The 26,705-nt window shown below is 31.6% G+C and overlaps 2 protein-coding genes across 11 annotated transcripts in view; one reads left to right on the forward strand and one right to left on the reverse strand.

Annotated features, from left to right (window-relative positions):
* LOC148629065 (uncharacterized) overlaps nucleotides 1-1,512 on the forward strand; it is a 40,995-nt gene extending 39,483 nt beyond the window's left edge. For all 4 annotated transcript variants that reach the window (XM_088543218.1, XM_088543215.1, XM_088543230.1 and 1 more), the window contains 2 exons: nucleotides 54-205; nucleotides 1,098-1,512. In XM_088543218.1, the coding sequence (XP_088399344.1) occupies nucleotides 54-205; nucleotides 1,098-1,310 (365 nt within the window). In that variant the 3' untranslated portion in view covers nucleotides 1,311-1,512. The remainder of the gene's footprint in view (nucleotides 1-53; nucleotides 206-1,097) is intronic.
* A 1,059-nt stretch (nucleotides 1,513-2,571) lies between these two features.
* Nucleotides 2,572-26,705, reverse strand: part of LOC148629066 (3'-5' exoribonuclease HELZ2-like) — a 39,514-nt gene continuing 15,380 nt past the window's right edge. For all 7 annotated transcript variants that reach the window (XM_088543288.1, XM_088543237.1, XM_088543267.1 and 4 more), the window contains 11 exons: nucleotides 24,962-25,021; nucleotides 24,170-24,194; nucleotides 19,132-23,827; nucleotides 18,413-18,498; nucleotides 18,015-18,152; nucleotides 15,923-16,060; nucleotides 14,306-14,970; nucleotides 13,067-13,294; nucleotides 12,685-12,841; nucleotides 12,153-12,320; nucleotides 2,572-11,133 (listed from right to left, as the gene is read on the reverse strand). In XM_088543288.1, coding sequence (XP_088399414.1) covers nucleotides 11,009-11,133; nucleotides 12,153-12,320; nucleotides 12,685-12,841; nucleotides 13,067-13,294; nucleotides 14,306-14,970; nucleotides 15,923-16,060; nucleotides 18,015-18,152; nucleotides 18,413-18,498; nucleotides 19,132-23,827; nucleotides 24,170-24,194; nucleotides 24,962-25,021 — 6,486 coding nt within the window. In that variant the 3' untranslated portion in view covers nucleotides 2,572-11,008. The remainder of the gene's footprint in view (nucleotides 11,134-12,152; nucleotides 12,321-12,684; nucleotides 12,842-13,066; nucleotides 13,295-14,305; nucleotides 14,971-15,922; nucleotides 16,061-18,014; nucleotides 18,153-18,412; nucleotides 18,499-19,131; nucleotides 23,828-24,169; nucleotides 24,195-24,961; nucleotides 25,022-26,705) is intronic.

A 26,705-nucleotide genomic window follows, 5' to 3' on the forward strand; every position in this document is an offset into this window, starting at 1 on the left:
TTCCTCTTGTATTGTTTGGTGACCAATTGTCAAATCTTTCATTGCCATTACAGCTCAGAAAATCTCCCCAGCCAGAAAGAGAGCAAGACCTTATCCTGGTCCATATAAAGGGGAAGAACAATGGGAAGGTGATTCAGTACTTAGTGACTGGTCTGTGGATGATAGAGTTAAGAATATTCTGTATGGTGGAGAAGAAGCCAGCACTGTAAGTTATAATACAGGTTAAATCCAAAATAATGAGAGCTTAAATTTTAGTTGATAACCAAGACAGTTTGGAAATTAATTCTTTTGTATGAAATGAAGTACATTGTATGTATTAATTTTCGTGTGTTCTAATTTTCGCTATTTTCATGTGGACAGAAATTCTATTCATTATACTGGAAGGAATGATATCAAAGTATAAGTGAGTTACTGTCTGGGAGGTTGCCTTTCTATTGATCTGTATGTCTACATTTCTTATGGACAGAAATCCTAAACTGCTGAAATAATTTAATGTTTTTTTGTCGGAAGGTTAAGTGTCATATGTTGATATACAATGAGGAAAACAATTAATTTCCCAATCCATTGGTCACATTTCTAGTTACATCTGTGTTGTTCAGAAATGCTTATAGGATAATTTTAGAAAAAGTTAATAATGAGTGCCAAAGAACACCAAGATTTAATGAGTGTGGCAAGCTTGTTCCATGCACAAGTTAAACCTCCAAGGGTTCTCAGCACCAAGAATTACACACATTTTGGTAATTCATGATAACCAATTGATTCTCCTCTTTATTGTATAGATTTGATCAAGAAACATTTTTTATTTTCATTTAAGATTTGGTGGATTGATACTGACATCATATAGAATTATTGTCACAAGAGAAACATGTTCACAGAATTTATTTAACAAATGAAATTATCCAACTTTGATACACTGGGAATATGGACAATTCTCTGCTGTCTCTATAATAATTGTTTTATATTTAAGTATTAATTTTATTTCACAGGTAGCAGTCCAAAGTTTACTGTTAACTATATATATATATATATATATATATATATATATATATATATATATTTATATTTACTAATTGTTAATATTCATTTTTACATTTCAGATATATGGAAGTAGGATGTCATTATCCCATGAATACCCAATGTCAGAAAATGTCTCTGATTATTATGACGATGTCATGGGTGAACATTACACAGATTCCGTTGACATTGATGAGATCATGCAGATTGCCGACATTGCCTCTGTAGGTAGTGGTGATGTCATGAGTGTGATTGATTGGGACGCTGTGGATGACCTCATCAATGATGCTGTGTGATTAAATTAGGACCAATAAGGAGTTGTATTAGGCAGCAGATTAAAACATTAGAAGCCAACTGTGATATCTATATTCTTTGAAAGTTGACTATTGTGTATAATGTACAATAATTGATTTACAGCAATGACTTTCTAAATTATTTTCTGTTGTTGCATTTATGCATTGTGCTAAACATTATTATGTGTAAATTTTGATCTGGCTAGACAGTTTATTCTGATGTTAGACAGATTATCCGTCCAAAATATTTTATACCCTAGTAGTTTTGCCATTATTTAAATAAATATGAAACAATTGTATTTAAAAAAAATTAATGCACAATTGCATTAGAGAATGGAAGAACTCCTTTAAGTTAAACCTTATCACTAAGTCAAGTTCAGGATATTTTCATCAAGCTCTTATCATAGGACTAATTTGTAAGCTCATCTGAACTGTGAGCATATTCAGTCACTTTGTGTCCATCATCCATAAACTTTTCACTTCTTGCTCAACAACCTGAAAATACATTGACAGATTTTGACCATATTTTGCAAGAATGATCTAATCTATGAAAGAGCCTTTACAAACACTTCACTTTGGGTTCCATTTGATTAAACAAAATACATATAGCTTCTGATTGGCTAATTTTCAATGATGAATTCCTCTAAGTCCACAAGTGTCGGTGTTTTTAAACTTAATAATGTCCACTTTGTGTATCTCAGCAGGTGGCTGTGGGTGTTAAAAGTTGCACAAAAACCACCATTGGCATAAATTTCTGCTTAAGTTAAACCAAGGTTTGGAAATCTTAGCAGGAATGATGTAAGTGAAAACCTGTTTATATTCAACTTGATTTAAAATACTTCCAGGTGAACGATTTATCTGTAGGCTCTTTACAGCAAAGTTTGATAATATATAAGAATATTTAACTATGTTCCTTGTCAGTACTACACCTCAGGAATGGTCTCAGTGAACATTATTGGGAATTATTAGTAAATGTGGATGAAGAAATGTGTTTTCAGACGCTTGCTAGGGAAGGAGTTTACATGTAGTCTTCAAGTGTAAATGGTGTAATTTAAATATGAGAGTATTGTCTGGGACTGACGTTAAATACTGCCCCATTGCCAGGACAAGTAAAATTACCATTTAGGCAAGTAAAAGTTTAATTATACTTGCCTGAATGACAAGGTTCACAAAATCTTCATGTCAAGTCCTGGTTATTGCTAGTACAGGTAATTGTGGATGGACAAACAAACAAACAGATTAATGAAATAAAAAAAAACACAGCACCATGAAATAATTTAATTCATCAATACAATACCTCATAGGCAGTTTTATTATCAAAATAGATATAACAAAAGTTTTAAGTACAGCAAGATAAATTTATAGTTCATTAAGCAAGAGGTACAATCGAATAAATTGGGCACCTTATTATATGTATCCTGACACTTAAAAATTCACTTAAATTTCAATTCTATGAATATTAATATTTTAATACTGTTAAGGCAGACTCCCATAGATAGGCCTTGGATACAGTATATAAGATGTCATAAAGAAAACCAGTTTATGGGAGCAGTTTATAACATCATCTATAACCATATGAAACTATTATTCCTGATATAATATAAAATAGTATACTGATACTTTTTACAATTTTCTTTGTTTATTTTGATTCATCAGCTGGTTCATTTAACAGTAAGGACTGCCTCACTTTCAAATTAAGAATGTGACATTTGTTGTATTTTTTTTCAATTTTCCATCTGTTGTATTTTTTTTAAATTTTACTACCAAAAAAAAAATATATATTTATATATATACTTAAACTACTTGTGGAATACACTGCATTATTGGGATTTAAAAAAGCAACAATTTGTTAGTGATATGTAAAAGGACAACAGATGTCAGACGATCAAAATGTGGAACTTATAGAAATTTACGAAAGTTGAAACACTTTAGATTAGAAAAATACATGTATTACATGCAATATTTACAAAGCATGTCTGTGAGCTGGTAAATAAAATGTGCTTGCAAAAATAAACAGTAAAGAAAAACCAAACAAAATAAACAAACAAAACAAAATAAAAACAGTTAACTACATACACATATTTATCAATACATGTATTTATCTGAAAGACTTAATAAATAAATATCAACAAAATGACCTTCAGTGACTTTGATCTTTTTCAACAACACAAAAGATTGTAAAATTCCTTATTAATCCCGGAAAGGCTGTAGTTTTCAGTTTGATGTTTGTCAAACAGGATCATGTATTGCTAATTTTTGTATCATTAACAAACAAGACTGTACATAGGGAAAATTGCAACGTGTGTCTGTCATGTTTTTCATATGTTTAGGACGAAATAACTAATTCATTAAAAATGTAAATAAAATTCCTATGGTTAAATATTTGCACTTGAGAAAGATGAAAACAGTATGGTTGTTGTTTGATTTATGAAAACAGATGCTTCCATGTGTTTTTATGTGTACTAAAACATTTACATACTAGTCCTAAACATGTTTCCATGTTTTATAACACATGAAATCATATTGCAATTCTTCCTCTGTGGTTCAGATGCCAAAATACTCTACAGGTAAGATTGAACAAGGTTTTTATAGTTTATGTAATATTTTGATTACCAATGACTCTTCTACATACCTCCAAAGTGGGTCATAAAAATATGAAAATTTAAAAAGTAATGATAGATCTGGTTGATCAGTAAATTTTTACATCAGATGTCATTTTTAAGGTTCTTCCAAAGTCAATTCTGGGACACATCCAAACATATTTCAGAATGTCAATAAATTGTAAGCATAAGCATTCTGGACAGTTTTCATACACTGCATACTTCATAATGCACTTCTTTACTTTTCTCATAAGATATGGTGCCCTGATGCTCAAATGGAAACATTTGTTCGGCCAAAACACTTGAAGTTAGACTACCATAGAAACATGTTTCCATGAGACAACCAAAACAAACCGGAACATAGAAACATCGTTTGTTTTCATGAGACAACCAAAACAAACCGGAACACAGAAACATGTTTGTTTCCATGATACAACCAAATCAAACCGGAACATAGAAACATGTTTGTTTCCATGAGACAACCAAAACATTTAAACTGGAACAGAAACATCTATGATGGTACAGAAACATCTATTATGATACAGAAACATCTATGATGATGCCCCTACACATAAAAGATTTGCCTACTGATACTATAGATTTATTCACTTTCCCAGTGTTTCATTTTTAATCCATTCAAGCATTTGACTTATTTTGCAATTACTGGAGAAAAAAAACCATCTTTGTAATGTAGAAATTTCATTAACTCAGAAACAAAAAAATAAAATTTGAAAAAAAGCTAAAGGGAACTTACCAATATGGATGTATACACATTCTCAAAATTGCATTTTAACTGGTGCAAAATCTTTGGAGTAATCATGCAAAAACTTGTGGGAAAGATGGACAGACAGATAGGGGTAAAACAATATGTCCCCTCCAACTTTAGTTTTGGGGGTACAAAAATCAAAATAATTTTCATTAAATGCAACATTATTATCAATCAAACATTGGGAGAACACAAGTTTACATATATTTTGCCATGAAATAGGCATTTGACTTGCCGGTGCATCTAAAAAAAAAAATCTGAAATCACTTTTAAGAATATGTTCACATGTTTCACATAAACAGAAGAAATATATTGAGAAGTATGTACTGTATACAAGCATTACAGATGGTTTCAGTCTATAATACATTGAAATAAAGAACACATTGACAATTTTTATGTGTATAAGTGTGTGGCAAAGATTTTGGCTTAGGAAGAACCTTAAAGAAAAAATCTTATGTTCTATATTCAGATTGATAAATCATATAATTATCTACATAAGAAGGATTAAACAATATCAAAGAAAAATAGTTTAAACAATATCAAAGAAAAATAGTTAGAACAAAAAACAAGAATACTAAAAATCACTGTTGCTTGGCTCTTCAAACTGGCTAGTGGAGCACCTTATATGTCTCTTAAAAAACAGTGAAACCTGTCTAAACCAAAAAATTTTTTATCCAGACACTTTCTGAAGTCCCTTCATATTAATTTAAATGGATTTGAACCCCGGTAATCTGGACACCTGTCCTAAATTATTTTCTACAGTCCGTAAGGGGTTTGGATAAGGCAGATTTCAATGTACTTGTAAAACTGGAAGGCTAGAATTGACTCTCCAAGAAGGATGTCAATAAAATGAAAAATTATCACGAAAAAGGAAAAATCAATTCATTTAATTGCAAATTTCCTTTTTTTTTTAATTTTAGAAAAGTACATATGTATAATTGAGAAAGTGAAGTGCCAAAAATAGTGAAATCTATCCCAGGATAACCCAAAAACCTATCTAAGACAGACACTTTTAAAATCTCCTATGTCAGATTAAATATAATTTGAACCTCAGTAAACCAAACACCTGTCTCACAGAACCAATTTTTGATGGGGTTCAGTTTAGACAGGTTTCACTGTACATAAAAGCAGCATGAAATAAACATAAAACAAGAAATACAATGGAACAAAATAACATTTTTGAAATAACAATTGCATTGTAAATTTAGGAAATAATATGTGTACTCCTTTTTTAAACAAAAATTATTTTGATTATTGCTAAATTAAAAAAATTGGCATAGTGCTTCTTCATTTCCTTTAAGCTGTTTTATAAATAGGGGTGTTTTTCTTTTGCGCCAGTACACCTTTTGCGCCAGTTAACATTTTCTATTTTCGTAGTTAAAATGTGTCAATAAATTAATGATCCTTTATCACCAGAATACAGATAAATTTAAATTTGGTTGTTTGTCAAGACATATTTTTATTTTGAAGAACACTTTTCAATTATACATGTACATTGGTCAATTCTATGATATCAACTAATGCAGGTCAGGTTCGGATAACAAATTTGAGACCTTTTTCAAGAATAATAAAATTAAAATGACAATAAAAAAATAATAATTATAACAAATAATTGATAATTGGTTTTTACTATGGAAATATTTTAAAATATATATATTTGTATTTTTTATGTTTACTATCTGTAATTATTCATTTCTAACTCACTTTCTTTATTTTATGATCCTTTTACTTTAGATTTGAACCTTTTTGATATTTAATTTCCTAATATTTATATTTTGTGCAAAAGGTAGTCTTTTTCTGGTGGAAAAGGACTACATGGAAAATTATATTTTGGGACAATTTTACAGCGATTTTTTAATCCAATTGGCAAAAAAAGGACCATGCCCATAAATAAGGACTAATTTCAGTCATAATTTGTTTGCAATAACAAAACAATCACAATAGAAACATTAACAAGTTAATCACAGGCAGCTTTAATAAAATACATGGTATAATTGATGAGTAATCTATACATGGATTTTTTTGTTTGATGGTTTACATTCCACTCTACTGATAGAATTGGTGGCCCATATTTTCTAGTTTTCTATTTTCATAATTTATGATTTTTTTTCTGGTTTAAAATTTCATGTTCTATGTCCAAAATGAAACATGAACTGTAACAAAACTAATGCAATTTTCTTGTAATTTCTCAACTTAAGAAAAAATAATTATGACAATACAATGCAGTAAAAAAAAATTTCTTCCATTTTTGAACTGTGAAAAATAACACTATTTATCATATACATCTAAGATTAATAATTTTAATTCATTTCTCCTACTTAAGAATTGTTTAAAGAAACTGTTTAAATTAGACTTATTAAAGCCATATTTTTTGTTAGTTGATCACTGTTAAAAAAGGAGTACCTTCTGTTATGCAGTCTGTTACACTTAAACCTGAAGATTTGTGATCCATTACTATTTTGTACTCTGTGCTTCATCTCAGATGATTTTATACCAGACAAACCAGTAGTACATTATAAAAGTAGTAATCTGCAGTTGCTTTTTTGGCAGATTCTGTAAAGTGAATATATTTGTGGGAATCAACTTTTTCCTGGTTTGAAAAAAATATAGTCAAACCTTGGTGTGTCGAACTTTGATGAGTTGAAATCTCAGATAACTCAAACTTATTTGACAGTCCTGGCAAAAATCCCTTACTCCCGATACAATTTTACCTCTAATGACTCGAACTCAGATAACTGGAGGATATCAATCAGTTCCCTCTGTAGGTCTTTAAGGTTAATTAACTCGGATGTCTCAAAGTGAGCTAATTAGTAGGAAAACTGATTGCTTTATTACAAACAATAACACAAGTTTGTTTTTAATACATTCAGCATGGCTTATGTAATTACTCATTGGCACCTGTTAGAGGCCTGATTTGTGTATATGATTATTACAAAAAAGCTTGTGTAGTGGAAAAAAATGACCTTGAAAAACCACACTTTGGAAATTATAGGATATTTCGATAATTTCCTAAGTGAAAAGTGAATGATAAAGAAATGGTGGTAAAGTTTCTTTGTTGGAATGAATCTGATCATTTAATTACATGCAGAACAGATGATAATAATTGATGTATTTTTACGACTACATTTGTTTCGCTAGTAAATCTGAAATTTAATTGTTGTAACGTTTTGCACATGGTTTGACAGCGCTCTCAATATATTGAGTTATACAAAGCAATCTGTTATGTGGAAATGGCATTTTGCCATAAAACATTTGACGTTGCTCAGAAGTTATAACATATTTAATACACAACACATAAAAACTATCATCCCAAAAGAAAAGAAGACACCACGAAGTACCCCGATAAATAAATGTATGTACAAGCAAAACAGCATGTGCAAGGCACTAAAAAAGCAGAAACAATCCAGGACTAATACACTTTCGTATTATAGTCAACTTCGGATGACTTGAACCTCAGATAACTCGAACATTTTTGCCTGGTCCCTTCAACTTCGACTTCACAAGGTTTGACTGTAGTGTTATAAGTCAATTTCACGGGGTAAAATTGTTCATGCTTTTATGTTCACCCTAAAAAAGCATAAATTAATACTTTTACAGTTATTCTTGAAAGTCAGTTCTTACCAATTAACTGAAAACAAGCCAAGTCAAAAGATACAAAATGACTGAGGGGCAAAAATGGGCTTCATTAGCTAAATAGAAATACTTTTGTCTCTGTCTTGGCATGTGTGTACTACTAAGCATTTCATTACTCTGAATAATCTTAATACTGAGTCATGTTTTTTAAGTAGCTAATTTCATAAATTGTAATTTATGAAGGGATATAAACAGTCAATATACATAAAATGATGAACTAAGTGGTGAAAAAGGTGCCCAACTCTAGACAATAAAAAAACAATTAACTTTATAAAAAATATAGGATTTCAAATCTGAAGCAGGATGAAATTTGTCTTAACAACAGACACTCCACCATCACCAGTTCTAAAATAGTTAACAAACATCACTGATAATTATGAAATAGTTCACAGAGATTTGCACTGAATACTTGTGTCAGTCATTTTATTGCATATTTCACAGAGAAGACTCTGGAAAGTGGAATAACCTAAGTCAATTAATTCTTACAAGGATACAGCTCCTTTAAAAATAATACAAAAATCTACTCAGGATTCTTCGTGATTGTCAATCAATGAGTCATAAAAAAAATGTTAAAACATTAATATAAACCAAAATGTAATGACTATCAAAAAACAAAACCAAAATAAAAACAAAAACAAAAACATGAATTGCAAAAATTAAAATAAATAATAGCACACCATCAATATTTCAACAATGTATCACACAGCAGTTCAAAAAAGTAATACAAGTAAGTCAAACACAACAACCATACACAGACATGGCACTGTAGAAAAAATACAAAATTTTACATATAAAAATACTTAAGAGTATAGAAGTAACAAAAACCATTATGTTTTTTATAGAGTGCTCAACTTTAGCAACTCTGTGAACTAATTAAGTAGCACTCCAGATAAGAATCATGGAAAATGTGATTCATGGTTGGAAAGCTTACATATTTTTATTTTTGATATTTTGTTTAAAATGTTATAGTAAACAGAAATTTACATGTGGCTTTTTATATAAACCTTGTTCTTTGGAGATAAAAATTATATAGAATGTACAGTAGAATTTAAAATTAAGGGAGATAACTCTTTAAATGACACTAAGGTCTCACTAACCACTTCCGGGTCAAATGTCCCCCCCACCCTATGTAGTACCAAAAACACACTGAACCTAGACATATGCATTGTAAGTGCATTATTTGTGAGAATTATGATTAAAAATAGTCAAAATAAAGCTGAGAATGTGTATTTTAAAATCATATATGTAATTAACTACAAAATTGTAGTAATTTGCCTCCATGCTTTGAGTTAGCAGAACAGGTAAAAATGTGGATTTTCAGTATTATTTATTCAAGTAAATTTTGTGAAGAATTTCTACTATCATTGTACCATTAGCATAATGACTTTGGAAGCCTTATTTTCCAAGCTTTGCAACGTTATGCAACTTTAAGATGTCATTTGTCCTGGGAATTCACAGTGAGACTTTGAAAATTACTTTTTTAACATGTAAAGTAATGGAAACGTTAGAAGTGGTTAGTGAGACCTAAAATACAATAGAAACTGTTGGATTTTCCATGTGGATTACCTCCTGAGAGCTGACAGATTGGAATGAATTATTAGACTTTTCATCACATAGACCTATAAAGCAACTTAATAACAAAAATAAAAATATGTAGCTGCTTTGGGAGTGTAACACATATTACAAAATTTGCATGCTTCTTACAAAGACTACTACTTCAACACTAATTACAACAAAATTACAAATGGCAACAATTCATGCAAATTGACCTAACATGTGACTAGCTAATCAACAAAATTATGACACATTGAAAAAAAAAGATACATATAAAAATAGACACGTTTGAAAGAATGAAGGAATTATGACAACATAACACTTAGTTTAGGGAATAATTCTGACATGGTCTATTAGTCATTGTAACTGGACCAATATCCATCCTTCAAAAGATTTGATATCCACCTCTTTAAAACAAAAGCAAAAGTTTGAATCTTCTGTGAATGACCAGTTAAATGTATTTGCCTTTTCTTTTTTTTTGTGATAACAACTGTACAATTTATAATAAACAAATTATGGCAGCCCTAAAAATCAACACCAACATCTGGATCCTAATGTTGACTTAATTGTTCTTGCAAATTATACCATATCTGAACCAAATCCAGAAAAAAAAAAACAAAACAAAACTGACAAACAAAAAACATTAAGTTTGAAAGACATTATTTTAGACATGTTTCACTGTATCAAAGAAATAGTGGTACAATCTTCATCAACCACATTATTTTGGTTAGTATTTTGAATTGAATTATAATAAATTGAGAGTCCTTTGTAAGGACTCTCTTGTTCTGTAAAGCTCAGAAGGCTTATGTAATACTTATTGCTTCTTATTCCTTTGCATAGATAATACAACACTGTCAGGTATATCACAGTATAAGACAAAATAATAAAATTTATTCTTATGAAAAAATGTTACCTTGTTGTAAGAAATTTTTACAATTTACATTACAAATAATTCGTTCTACATGAAACATAATGTCTGTGCTTATTAAAATAAATACATGGAAATGTGTTTTAAATATAAAATAGCATGTATCTTATCTCCTATAAGTAGCACTTACGATGAAATGAGTTTCAATGTTCTACTATAAAAAAAAAGAAAAGAAACATCTCCTTTAGATGTAGTTACTATTAAGTAATAACCTTGATGATCACTCATTTAAAGCACTTCTTCTTATTCTTGGAAAATCTTTTGCTTGAAAGTAACAGTCTTCCTTTTTATACTCTTCAAGGAGTTTTTTCCAAACTTCATCACATTCCAAAAGATTGCTGTTTCCTGCAAAATATGAATGTAACACATACAGAATCATGGCCATTGTAAAATCAAGAAAAACATATGAGGTACTTTATTAGAAAGTGCTCAGGACTGGCATAATTGACATTGTCATTCCCAGATTCAAACTTTTTCTCTTGTTTAAAAGAATTGGAAATAAAATCATTTGTGGGATTGGATAGTGATCCAGTTACAATTACCAAAACACAGTCCATGATTAAAATACTGCAATGAGAACAAAAGAGAGTTGTTAGAGTTACAAAAGTTTTTCTTCTATAGAAATTATAACTGGTACCATAGTAAATCAAAGAAACTCATTTAGCATGCTCATAATACCCCATGTGCCCACATTTGCAATCTTTAGAAAAGTTCAGTAATAATACGGTAAAAAGTGGCTCCCTTGACTGACTCCTGAAAAAAATCTATTCCATGCAAATTTTAGTTGCTACTAACCATTCATCTAAGTTTAGCCAAAATCAGTCAAAAACTAGAGGTGCTATTCAAGTGACAAACCTAAATAATTCATATTTTTTAACTACCAGTATTTCCCCTTGACCAATCTCAACCTTATATCTTTGAAAATCAATCCCATTGAAGCTAATTGTTGTATAAGTATTACATTTATTACCTCTGTAAAGTGAGTTGATAATACAGGAATATAAATATTCTAATGACTCCTTTTATCAGTAACATATGAAATACCATAAAAGAGTAATATAAAAGAGTAATTTCATTCAATCCATATGTGAAACTCCAAACAACAATGTAATTTTATAACACTTATATAGCTACTAATCATTCACCATAGTTTGAAGAAAATCTGAAAAAAACAATTTAGGTGCTATCCAGACTACAACATGACAGACACATGGACTGACGGGTCAAAAACATAATATCCCTACAATTAACTGCATGGGGAATAAAAATAAGAAGATTGAAATATCAAGAAACTGTCCAAGATTGTTTATATTAAAATCCTTAAATGCATTTCTAAAGCTACATTTTATGAGTTTAATTTTTACCAATAATGACTAATCCTTTTCTAGCCCTTGTGAGAGCTACATTGATTTGATGTTTGTCTGTAATGAAACCTAGATTCTGTATACACCATCCCTCAGTAGAGTTCTTCTCTATTAGGTATTTAGGCAGTGATCTAACCAGACTGAATATTACATAGTCCCATTCTCCACCTGTAAAGTGTTGATTGATTGTAAGTTAATATCTTTTGGCAGATAGTTTCTGGGTAAGCACATTTGATCAACCAAGAACACCATATTGGTACAACTTACAACATTACATAATCACAATTAACAAAATTTTTCTCAGGAAATATGCAAATTCGTTACAAATGTCTATTATTTTGTAACATGATGAACTAAACCATACAAAAATATTTTGATTCACTAACATTTCATATCACTTTAAACTGAATTAAATGGCTTGAACGAATAACAGATGGTCAGTCAACTTCCTTCAAACAGAATTACAGATCCAGAAACACCGATACTGACAAGTTTTTGATAAGTTTTACTCCTTATTCTACCATGACATTACCTTGGCTTGATACTACAGTGGTCACATTAAATCTCTCCTTTTTAAGGTTTGTCAGTGCATTCCTCAGTTCAGTACATTGTGAGTTATATTGAGACATTATGTTGATATTTGCTGGGTCAACTTTTTCTGCTTCTGTCATATGCTTGAAAACTTTCAGCTAAGTGTGAACAAAAATAAGGAACAATATACTTGAATCATATTATTTTGGTAGAGGTAAAGACATATTAAATTATTATGGTTATCTTAATTTTATAATTCATTAAAATGACCTGTTTCTGACATTATGTACCATATTTGTTATAGCCTGAAGTTTTTGCCTAATTTGCTCCATATAACTATTGAAACCATGATATCCCAGAATTGACATTAACAAAATACTGACCACCTGCTCCACTTCTTTCTTATTGCTCCTCGACTGTTCATTCCCTTCCTTAGTTTTGACAGTCAGAGTTTCTTCCTCACCCTCGATGTGACAGAACACATGTGGTATATGATTCTTTCTGATCTTGGGCCACATTCTCAATGGTTGGTGTGATGTACCTATCCCAGCAGCAGTCTTAAGCTTCCCTTCATAAAACTGATTGGATGGAAATTCACAGATACTTGGGTGCTGAAAAGTGAAGGCAATATAAAGTACTGTGAAAACACTTTAATTTATTTCATTTTCTTGTACAGGACCTAAATTGTGGATTTCAGAAAATGCATCACAATTTTTAATACACTTTCTTGTAATTTTTGGTGTTTTTGATAAAATCAATAAAAAAAAAACACTATTGGTCCACTATGATCAACAAGAAATATGTGAGTGATGGCTCACAAATTTCTTGATCATAAAGTACCAATATCATGTTTTTGTTGTTAATTTTTTTGGAAAATGGATCCCATCATATGGCATACCCACAGGAAGAATGTGTTAAAATTTCAAGCTGCTGAGAAAAATGCGAAGAAAATTTTAACTAAGTCCTCGGTAAGCAGGAAGTTACTGTTACAAAAATGAATCCCACCATACAAGAATGTGTTAAAATTTCAAGCCACTGTGATGGGTAGTTGCAGATGCACAGACACAAGTACAAAGGTAAAACAGTATACTGCCCTTTCCTTTGGAAGGAAACTTTAATTATCTGTTTACAGTACTAAGCAACTGAAAGAGTAATGTAATCAAATAAGTGGTTTACTTAGAATATGAGGTATTGTGTTATGATAGTTTAAGGCTTGTTCAGATTATACAATTTGTTGCAGGATTTGTCTACATGAAGAGCAAGGCAGATCTAGGACTTCTATATAACTATTTTCAACATGCTTGATCAACAATGATTCCTTAAACTGACACCATTTTATTCAAAGCCATAAAAATAATAAACTACTATACTATAACACATGATACTCCATGCAGTGTCCAAAATCACATAATCCTATAATGTAAAATTGAAAGATGTAGTCCATGAAGGAAAGATTTTAAAATAAAAAACAGTTCTATAATTTCGTTCAAGGGTTTTTGAGTTATTGCGTGACTTGTGGACAATCAGACAAAAGTATACCATAGTATGCACGTCAAAAGACAGGCATATAAAAAGTGAGCCCTTAAGGTATTATTCTAGCTTTCTGTACCAACATAACATACCATTCTGTACTGTTCCTCCAACATCGTCATAAGCTGTTTGTCTGTAGAATATCGTTCAAACAAGGACTTCTCCAAACCAAGTTCTGCGGCCTCTCGACATGATATAATAGGTCTCAACTGTTTATGATCACCAATCAGCACTACCTGAGAAGCATGAGTTGCTATTATTGGAACCATGCTCTCTGGTTCAGAGCACATACCACATTCATCTATGATAACTTGACCAACATGACCTTTGGTTACTTCTAACAGTCTTGGGCTAGCTGCCATTGACGTGGTGCAGAAAATCACATCATATTTTTCCAATTCTTCCTTAGTGGCTTCATTAAGGATCTTCTTGTAGCCATAGATATCTTCCAACTTGGTTTCTACAGGTCGTCTTTCTTCATGTGGCAATTTTTCATTTTGAGCAATAATTTCATTATCTGCCATAAACTTTGCATCATACTCTTGCAGTTTATCAGCATTGGGTTTACCATCTTGCCTTATTATATAATGTAAGACAAAACCCTTTTCTTTTAACTCGGCATCAGTCTTCGAATCTCGTAATGATCTGCTTGACACTGGAACCCTTCCTGGTACAGGGAAATCTTTGTATTCATAGGCACTTGCATACATTCTTACTAATTTAGGAGCCTTATCTTTCAATTTATTGACCACCCATCCTTAAAAATATAGCAATTCAGTAAATAAAAACAGATTGTTGATAAGTTGATAATAAGTAAAATTTTTATAAAGCAATATATTACTATATAGTAAACAAACAGATAAGACATAAGTGGTGTGTGCAAGTACAGTAATTATTGGTGCTTTTTAACTTTTCCAACTCATTCAATATCATTCTTTACTGCAACCCTTGTTGTTGAGCATTCAAAATGCATTGACTGTATATTTACAAGTGATAAATGGCCATTGACTACATAAATCTTTTCTGTTGTCACAAGCATTACATTGTTTTGAAATTGCCTGGATGTTGTCCACTTTGAATAAAAAAGGTTGGTTACTTTGCTTAAAACATCATTTTTTTTATTAAAATTTTGTTGCAGTATAAAAACAATAACAGTGCACTGACTTGACAAAACCTTTGATATATGAATTTGGCTGGAGTTGGTAAAAATGCTTGGCAGATTTTCCCCCCAGCACTACTATTGTCTATATAAGGTGAAACCCTTTGAAATTATTGGTACCTATATCAGGTTCCAGATACTCTATATTAGATAAATTCAATTTGTGTGAAGATTGTGGTGGCATCTTGAATCAGATAAGACTAATTTTGCCTCTGAAGTCTTTATGCCAAGGAAGCTATTTAGACATGTTATTTCATGTTTTTTTTTCTTTCATATTGTTATTTAATAACAGATTTTACTAGTGTTAAACCTCACTAATTTTCCTAATGAACACATAATTTCAGCATTTCCATATCATAGAAACCACCAACTTATCTTAATCTATAGCTATAACAAGCAATGCATAAAAACCCAGAATTAAAAAGTGGAATCCCTCTATTAGCCAAAGATAACTGCAATCCAATTGCTTGAAGAAATCACTGAAGTTGACTAGCTTTTTCAGAAGTTAAAGATATAAATTTAAAACCATTATCTTTCTTATTTCACTCACTTGCTACCAAATCAACTGACTTATTAGATGGTCCACAAAATATCAGTTTTCTCCTATGACCATTCTTTTCCTGAAACATCTTATTCAGTTTGGTGAATAAGTAAATCAGTTTTACGCCAGTAAATGATTTCCCTGTTCCTGTGAAATCATAAAATAATTCAACTTTATTTACCTTACAACAACTGAGACAATACTGCAATCTAATTAATTTTCATATTTCTGCAAAGAACTAGATATGATTTAATTGTATGGAAGTAGCATTATTAAAGCAATGTCCTAAATCAATGTGGAGTCTTGATCTCCATGCCAAATCTTAATTATAAATGTACTAGTTTGTTGATATTTTAAACAAGAGGCTCCCAGGAGCCTTAATTGCTCACCTGGTTGAATTTTGCTTCTCAAGGGCAATAAATTTATTATGAAGTTGTCCAACAATTTTGACTCTGCCAGCACTCCACAGTATTGTAGAACTGCCTAATTTTGGTCTTGTAATCTGAGGCTTTGTAAAATTTATCACTTTAAAAAAATGTCAAGCATCTGTAAATCTATATATCTAGAAATAGCTCTAGCCAAGGCCTTCAGGATGCAGTAAAAATTTTCTGGAAAAAATTACCCACAGCATATAGGGTTACCATAGAAACCATGCAAAAATATGCGAAAATTTGCAAAAAAGTTCATAAAATCAGGTTTAAAAATATCAAATTTCCAGCAAAATATCTGAAATTTTTATTTCATCCCCTGAAACTGTTCAAACTTTTTCCTTCGAAAACCCCTTCCTCATATGGGCATCGCCGGTTAGATTTTGAGCTATTTCACTTTGTAATCCACTTATTAAATTTAGCATGGTGAAAAATTGACTTACTTTCACTTTCACAATGAAGTCAAATAGTCATTGAAAAAAAGCCCCTTCAACATTGAAAATATATAAAACATTGCAAAATACTTTTAAAAGTCCCCTTTTTTCAGAAAAAGTTTTACCAACAATAGATTCTTTATTTTTAATCACTATAGCAACCACCGGTTTCCATTTACGTCATTTTTCATCCCTAGCCAAAAGTGGGAAACTAAACTAAACTGTGGAGTGCTGGCTCTAGAAAACTTTGGTACAACTTATTTGGTACAACTTACCATAAGGATCATTTCAGCCATTGAAAGTTTCTACCTATTAAAGTTTAAACAAAAACATCATTTTCCTCCTTCAAAGGGCAATAACTCTTACAAGTTGTCATCTGACAAGTTGTATCCCTGAAGACTGTTTTTAGTCCTAATAATAAGGATCATTTTGCTAAACCTAACAGTTTTTGAAATATATGCAAAAAACTACTCTCTTACACCCTATGTAATATATTTTGTAACAGCAGCCATGTTTTTCGACAGATCAAAAATCCCCACATCAGTTTTATGCAGGATACCCCTAGGAACATTCTTACCCAGTTCCAATTGGTCAAGTAGTGTCAGTTGAAAGTTTTTGAAAGAAATAACATTAAAAATCGCCAAAAAAGTGTTGAAAAAGGGCAATAACTCCAACATGGCTTAAAGGATTAAAATGGCGGCCATGTTTTTGATGGATCAAAAATCCCCACATCAGTTCTATGCATGATACCCCAAAGAACCTAGACAGGTGAGCTAAAAAAAAAGGTTTATAGTACAAAAGAAAGTATCGTAATGATATTTGGAATTGTGACTTCTTCAACTTGAATATGTTTGTAATTCATTTCTATCATGACCCAAAGCATTTGCAGATATCTTGCACATTCCATAGGAAGAACATTGAATCAATCAAACAGACCCTGAGACATACTAAAAACCAAATATTTAATGATCTAGCTCACAGAACAACAGTCTGATGGAAGGAATGTCATTCTACTAAGACACATTACTCTGACTGAGTTATAACAATATTTCTTATATTCACTACAAACTTCAAAATCTTTGGTAAAACTCGTTCCGGCCTTATTGACCAAAGCTTTTATTGAAACAGAAAATTGGTCAAATTAAGATTCATTGCTAAAATACAAGGAGCTAAAATATCAATAAAAATGAGTGCACTTAGTTCTTTGTTTACTTTAAGTGGCTTGATTACCAATAATACCTGGTGGGCCTTGTATCAAACTGAACTTTGACCTTAGAGCTTTCCTGATGGCTATATGTTGCTGCTGGTTGTTAGGTGGAAAACCAGGTACATCTATCTCATAGCCAACTTGTCCACACAGACTCCTATGATCAGGGTCTGAAAATTAAAATTATGTTTTACTATTCTATTAACACAAATTACCAGTACAAATAATTATTTTGACAAATATAAACAAAAGATGTATCAAAGGTGTAAGATAGTCTTCTAGGCATCTCTCCCTAGACTTTCTACAAACCAGTAATGCAGAAAACCCTTTTATAACAAAGTTTTATATTGTGAACTTTGAATGTAACCCAGTTTTTTTTAATTATTCACACTGGAGACTTATGTTTCCAACAGAAAATCTATACACCTACCTGTATCTGCAATAGGACTTCTCACTGCTATGTGTGTGGCCAAATCACTTGCTTGTGGCAAAAGCTTTATAAAACATTCCATTCTCCTGCAAAATATTTAGTACATACTGTAAAAGTATAATTATTCGTGGGGTACCAATTTTTGTGGGTTTTGTGCATTTGGAAAACCACGAAATTTGGTTCCCAATGAAAGAAAATATTCCATTCATTTTTATGACAGAGTTGTCAAATCCATGAATTCAAGAATCCATGAACTGATCATTTTCCCCTAAACCATGACAATTGCTATCCATGAATTAAAGTACTTCCACAGTAAATCAATATTTCTAACTGCTTTCATATTGATATTATTAATTTAAAGTTAAAAAAAAAAAAAAATTCTACTTGGTGAGTGTTTCTAAAAAAGGCAGAAGACACCTAGCTTGGTGACCCAATTAGCACAAAGTTGCTCATGTTTGTGGCTATAAACAATAATGGCTCTGAGGATACTCAAAACAACACTACTCACTCGCTGCAAAATTAATGAAAGCTGTGAAATATTTTAAATATTAATAAGACCTATACATTCAGTCAGTAAGAATTAAGTATTAGTTTACTGCTCAAAAGGTGTAATATCCAATTATTACACCACTTTATAAAAAGTCTACTACAAGGGTAATATAATTTATTGATTGTAGTAAAAAAGCGAGATGTGAAAGTTATCAATTGTTTCCTTTTACCTGAATACTTTGGACTTCAGTATCAGCTCTAAAGAACATTTGTCATCAGACGTAACTTTCTCTACTGGTGGTGATGGACTTTTCTCATGAAGCTTGAAGACAAGATCAAGTTCCAAAACTTTTTTCTCTGTCCCTCTCCTCTGACTAAACTTTTTGGTTCTTATTTCACGAGATTTTATAAAGCTTCCATGAGCCACCCAAAAATACTGGCTGTTTTTTGGCAAACAATTGCCTGCTTTTGCTTTAACATTGTCTGGCAGGGGTTGCAACAGCTTTATACAAAAGAAATGTGAACTTAATATTTCTGTGTACTCAGGTTTCCTATAGTTAGAACTGTGCTGTGAACCTTCCTCTTTTGTGTTAGGTATGGTATCAGTATTTTGCAATGAATCTTTCTGTAAATCTTCACAAAGACTATAAACACTTTCTGCATCATCCATAACTTCACATTCCTGCTTATCTAACATATCACCATTGTTTCTTCCATTTTCATCCCTAGTTCCTTTCCCCTGTTGATCAATCCCCTCACCAAAATCCTCCCCATTACCTTCAACATGACAAGAACTGCTTTCCCTCATCTCAAGAGTTGACGACTTCCTTGGTTTAACTACAGACATATTGACATCAAGATCTCTGATATCACAGTAGCCCTTCGTGAGTTTCAATCTGCCCCTTCTTCCTTTGAAATCAATGACAATGTCATTAATGACTGCAGTGTCCTCACTCTGTACAGCACCCACAGTTGATTCCATTTCAATAATAGGGATCCATCTTTTGATGTAGTCCTCTACACTTAAGTATCTATCTTTAGTTGGATTCTTAGCATATCTTAGCAATGTTTTAACAGGGTTATCAAAATGGTCAATGCAAAATCTGACATTATTGGTAACATTAAGTACTTGAGGCTTAGGAGTAAGAAAGCCTCGATTAATATCTGCTGATAACTGAACCTGGACAACTTGACCATGATGATATGGAACTTGAAACTTGCACCTATGCTCCACTATAATTCCTTGTTTGACTTCTGAACTCACATCAGTCACACTTCTTTTAAAGGAGCTTATAGTCTGTTTGTCTAACCAGTAAGTACGTTGATTCGAGTTGTAGTCAAGTCCATCTGTAAACTCTGGCAATGGAGGCAGAAGAGGTATATCATCAACATCAAGCTCACTACTTGTTTCTTTCATCTTAGTATTTGTTTTCAAGTCTGCATGTTCCTGATCACGTTGGTAAATGTATTCTATGCCAGACCTTCCAGTTTGACCATTATAATTTGTTTTTTCTTCTTGAACAGCTTTGTTTGTAATTTCAGCTTCCATATTCTCATCTGCACCTTTAGTTTTGCTATTTTGATTTTTCTGCTGTGCCTCACTAGTTAGAGTAGCATTCATTTCATTGTTTGCACCTGTTGTAACAATAGACATTTCTTTGTTACCATGACAAGTATCATCAGTTTCTTCTTTATTTGCTATATTGTTTTCTTGTTTATTGTTCTGTGGTATTTTGCGAACATCATAATCTTTAAAATTTGTAAGAAATTTTTTGAGATGTCTATCCTGACCTCTCAATAAATATAATAGCATTTCCTTCCAGTGTTCCCTGTACCTCAAGAATGCTGTGTTCTGATGAGGGTAAATTCTAAGATATGGTGAAAAATTCTGTCTATCAACGTCAAATCTGCTTGGTTTGGGCTTCCTGCATGATCTATGTGTATAACTGTACAATCTTTTCTCCCACTTCACAACCACCATACCTCTCTCCTTTTCCTTATCAGTCATATTGAGCATGTCCACATCACTGCTTAATTGGGGTTTACTACCAACATCTAATGTGTTAAATTTAATTTCCTTCCTAGTTGAGGATAATTTCTGCAATCCTGGTATAAGAACTCGTATACCTCTATCGGACATCTCCTTCACAAATCCATTGAACAGAATTGGGTGTTTTTGCAGGTATCGACCTAGTATGAACTGTTTGCAGTCTTTCTTAAACTGGTTGGCTCGTTTAGTTGCATCATTCATTCTGCCACATAAATTGGATATTTCTTGGGTTTTGTAAGGACTTGGGAGATTCTTTATCATGGCTGTCACAAGCCTATGTATGACTATGTCACAGTACCTTCGAATTGGGGATGTAAAATGTACATATCTGTTCTTGCGTAAAGAAAAGTGACATGACTTTTCCTTGTCATTTAACACATTACCCGAGCAAACATATTTTGAAGATTCTTGAAACAGAAGCCATTCATTAAATGCCAAAGCCTGTTTTGGATGGAAGAAATCTGAGCATATCAGTTCCTTAATTTTACATATATTCATGTTTTCTTCATCTTCTGTAGCTAGTTGAACCATTTCATCAAAAATCCATTTCTGTATTGGAATTAACTTTCTCCGACGACCCTCTGGTGGTGAATTTTGTACTAGGATTTCACCTTCTGGAGTCATCATGGATTGCAAGCCCATTACATGATGTATGTAATGTTTATTTATTTCATACCAGTTATCAAAGACTTCATTCACTGGATGAGGTTGACAAAGAAGTGGAACACATGTTGGATACCTTCCACATAACATTTTAGCAATACATGCATTTGTAAGGATCATAAATTCTTCCACCAGTGAATGTGCTTGATAAGTCTCCATAGGATTTTCTTCTTCACTAATGTCTATTTCAACAGGCAATGAAAGTGATGCATAACCTAACCTTCCTCTTTTCAATTGCTTAGAGAGTTTATAAAGCAATTGTATATCATTTTGAAGTTCTCCTGGGACACCAGTCTTCTTCTTATCCAAAATATCCTGAACTTCTTGATATGTAAATTGTCTGCATGATTTGATAATGGATTTCTCAATAGAAGGATCTTCCTTTGAAAATCTGCCTTTTTCCTCAAATTTGAAGAAAATAGATGTAACAGGTTTCTTTTTACCTGGGTGTAATGAAAACACATCACAACTTAAAGGTTCAGGAAGCATTGCATGTGGACGGAATCCTCTCCCAGGATAAAATGTAGTGCATCTTTCCTTAGCCTCAAGGTCAACAGAATCATCTTTCAAAACCAAGCTACTCACATCAGCTATATGAACTCCAACAATGAAAGAACCATCTTCCAGCTTCTGAATCGAAAGAGCATCATCTAAGTCTTTAGATCCAGGTGGATCAATAGTAAAAACCCTCAAATCAGTCTTGTCATTATGTTTATCAGTTTTAAAGGACTTTGCTGCCTCTAGTACAGAATTTACTCCATCAACACCTAACTTACTGTACAAATATGGAACTTGATGTTCTTTAGATATTATTCTGATGCCATCATAAGGATTCTGAGAACTTTGGATGACATCAATTACAGCTGCCAGTGGATAAATTGTGTTTTCTTTCCATTTTAGAAAAACAACTATAAAAAGTAAATTTTCTCTTTCTCCTTCTTTGACATCATGATATCTTAAAAAACTCAAAGTACCTAGATCATTATCATACTTGTAAACTTCAACTCTAGATTTTTTCAGATGCTTGTGGTTCTTGATAACCTTGGGATGTAAAATATGAAGCTTCGGCACAGTACGACAGAGTGGTTTCATTAAATGTCCCTCTTTGAGATCAATGAGACACACGAACACTGGGTGATCAATGTCTTTATAGCGATGTCGTTCTACAAGGGACTTGACTTCCCCATGTACTTTTCCACTACTATTTTTATTATGATAAAGCTGTACAACAACAGTATCATCTGTAAAAGTCATTCCACATTTGGATCGACCTGAAATTTCAATTTCCTGAATTTCATCATTAGGTTCCAAAGGTTTACATACAGACAAATGTGCAGATTCAATATTTATAGAACACTTTTTATAGATGTGTTTTGTATGCTCATTTTGACACTGTTCATCATAATTTCTTTTGCTTATATCATTGTAAACAGTTTTTCTTTTCTTGAAATAATATGCTCCAAGCTTCTCCACATATTCTGGATCAAGTTGTAAACCCTTCTGAAAACATTCTTTCTCCAAAAAATTTCTTGGTTGAAATTGTCCTGAGTGATAACTTTGACTCCTTGAATAAAACGTAGGTTCTTCCCTAAGGAATTCTTCATCACTTTCCATATCTAGATCTGATCCAGACTCATACCAGTCATTATCAGACTCAAAAACATCAAAGTCAGAACCACTGAACTCATCTGGAGAAAAGTTAGCCCTGGAAGTAGCAGTACGACTCGTAACTGATGTTACATCAGACTGACTTCCATCAAAATCAGGGTTTTCCCTGCTGTATATTGTTTCACTTTGTAAATCATCAAGACTAAGGCCTGTTAAACTGCATTTCTGTCTTCTTCTGCCATGCTTTCTCAACTTTTCATTCTCCAAATTCCATTTTCTGATGTTATCAAATTTGTTTGTCAGATTTCTGTTTAAAGTATCTAACATTAAAGGGCTGCTAGATGATGTATCTGATTCATCTACCCACAAACCTTTCTTTTTCCTCAATATCTTAGTTTTCCTTCTGACTTTCCTCTTCCTGGAGGATATTGATGTGGAACTAGATCTACTACTCTCTGATACTACAGAATATTCAGATGCAGAAACACTTTCTGTATCAGACCACTCATCTGTAAAGGCATCACCTTCAAAATTATCACTGCCAACCAAATCTAGAATTTCTCCATAGCTGTAGCCAGATACTGTTGTAAAAGTTGTTTTAGACTCTGAAAATGGTAAATATGTATCATTAGTACAATCATACAAATATAAATAATGCAATTATTAAAGATCACAGCAAACTCAATCCTGTATTGTTATTTGGTACCATTTATGATAGTACTGCCCTCAAGAACTATGGAGAAAGGATTGTAAATTAGAATATAAGGACCATAGCTTTGAAATAATACATGTGTTTTAGTGATTAATGGACTTACTTAACTTCACTGAAAGGATTAGAGCAGTTAAATAAGTAAAGTACAAATAATTACAATCATTATCTTTGAACTACTTCATGCATAAAATCTAAACAAAATTAAATTAGGCAATTGATACTTTTAAATAAATACCTTGACTGCACTGTTCTGTGCCAATCTGAAATTAAACATGAATGCCTATTCTAATGTAAGAAATAAACAAAATGTCATCAGTTCATGTGATAGTATGAACATACTTGTTAATCCTCCCTCTTCTTTTTGGGTTAATCTACCTATTGAGAAAGTCTCCCACATGGTAGACACAAATCTCCCTCTTTCACAAATTTTTCCTGTCAAAACCTCCCTCTTAGCAGAAATATTGCAGAATTATGTTCTAAATGGCTTATCAAATTGATATAAATACAATGTTCATGTAACATAATAATCATTGAGAAATAATCAACAAATAATTAATACTTTTATTGTACTAAATACTTGAATTTTTATTAGCAATCCTTAGTAGATAATAGATTTCATATCTTTGCCTTATCTTTGTACTTGGATTTCTAGCAAAAATATCCCTTTTGCTGTAAAAAAAGGTTGTCACATTAAATCTCCCTCTTAGAAAAACTGAAAGCTTAACAGGTTTATATATATACAGAAATGTTTCTTAAGTAAGATTTCACATGGAAATAATATGTATTACCATATACTTTTTGTTTTTGTATTTTATTGTTTTTTGTTTTTCAGTGGTTTTATCAATAAAAAATTATTTTTAATCGCTCTTACTCATTGGTGCAGGTACTCACTGAATGTGCTTATGTTTAATTTTGTTCCCAAATTAATATTTTAATTAGTTTCACTATGACTCTCTTGTTTTTATTTTTTCATGTGGATGTATATTAATAACTAAAAATTCAATCATTTCCCTGTTTATGTATTTACCTGTACATTTTTCAGCTGCACTTGAATTAAAAGTGAATTCAGATTAGTTTTCTGTTGTTCCTGTCAAAAAAATATCAAAACTACTGGTTTACATAAGTAAATAACTAAAATCAAATGGCTATGATCTTTCATAACTTTTCACTAAAAGAGTGAAAGAACCTTAGCAAGCATGCTCAAATAGTGCACATGCCTTCCTAGTTGACACTTAGTCTAAAAAAGTGGATTGTCTCAAGTGATTTTCTGTAAATCAATCACATCCAAGCCCTTATGGTTACCAAAACTTCATGAAAGTTTGAAGGAAATATGATAAAAAATGAAGGCACCATCAAGAAAAAAATACAGCAGTCCATCTACAGGTGTTGTCCAGTCATAACACACTGTAAAACGTATAGATTTTTGGAACTGCTAATTTGTATGGATTCTGTCATGTGAAAATATTCACAGGTATCAATTTCTGGGGTTTGATCAGCATTAAATAGTGTTTAAAATCAATAAAGCTAGTATTATTGTCCATCCTAAAAATGAAAAAAAATAGTGCACCACCAAAATTAAAATGTTTACAGTAGTAATGATGGAAAGACTGGTCACTGTTTAAATTGATTTCATGGGGTTAACAACATATACTAGAGGAAAAGTAGACAAATCTGCAAAAATGTATATATTGTATAAAAACTGCAAAGGAAGTTTTTTACAAAGGCAAACAACAAATGCAAAAAAAAGCTTTGCAAAGTGAAGAACTATACGACTGCAGTGAAAGAATTTTGATCAGTTGAAGCAAGTGTGGACACAATATTAGTTTTTGACATACTTAAGCATAATATGTATGTATTGAATGTCAATCCATACTACTGATCCAACTAATTTTGTTCCATTTCACGTTTTCCAAAATTGTTTTTTAAATTTAATGTGCATTTACATCAAAATACCATTTGACAAAGCATTTATCCTACACTTTAATTATACTCAAATAAAACCAATTTTAGCTTAAGAAAACAATTTCCTTGATAGACACAAGATTTAAAAAAAAGACACTTTTATCAATTTGAATTTTTCCACCATTTTTACTTGGTTAAAACCACTGTTTTTCACTCCCTGTTTAATATTAATGGTAAAATATTAATGATAAGATGGAGAATTTGACTGATAAGTGTGTTAAATGGAGCATGATTAATACATTTTATACTTCTTGATACATTACTGCAAGAACTGAATTTCCTAAATGCAAATTTATTACTAAATATCTTTCAAAGCAAATAAGGAGTCCCTCAAATCTTCAGATGATTTGAAGAAAAGATCTTAATTTTATTTGCAGAAATAATAGAATATTACTGAACTGAATAATTGCAAGAAACCATATTTACTGTTTATAAAAGAGGTATTGAATGATACACAAAGGAAATACATTTGGACTATATTTTTGTGTAGTTCAGAAATAGTAGGAAAGTTCCAGTGATGAACTGGCGACATAAGGTATTTTGATCCTGAAAAGTTGAATTTTGGCACTGTCCAACTTTGACCCCTATAACTAGAAAACAAACAAAAACACATAAAATCTATACTGATACATTTGTACCAGAATTAAATAAGGTACACAACAAAATTTTTTAGTCCTTTTTTCTAAAACAGTACGGCAACAACGTCTAAATTAGATATGAACCTTTTTTTAGTGGTTAGTAAAATCATATCAAAATTTTAGAGCAATTGGTCAACCACAACTGAAGTTATCACATGGAAATGAAGTGTC

The sequence above is a fragment of the Perna viridis genome, chromosome 1 (genome assembly GCF_037379345.1).
Source record: "Perna viridis isolate PV_CMFRI_1.1 ecotype Kerala chromosome 1, ASM3737934v1, whole genome shotgun sequence".
Lineage (NCBI taxonomy): Eukaryota > Metazoa > Mollusca > Bivalvia > Mytilida > Mytilidae > Perna > Perna viridis.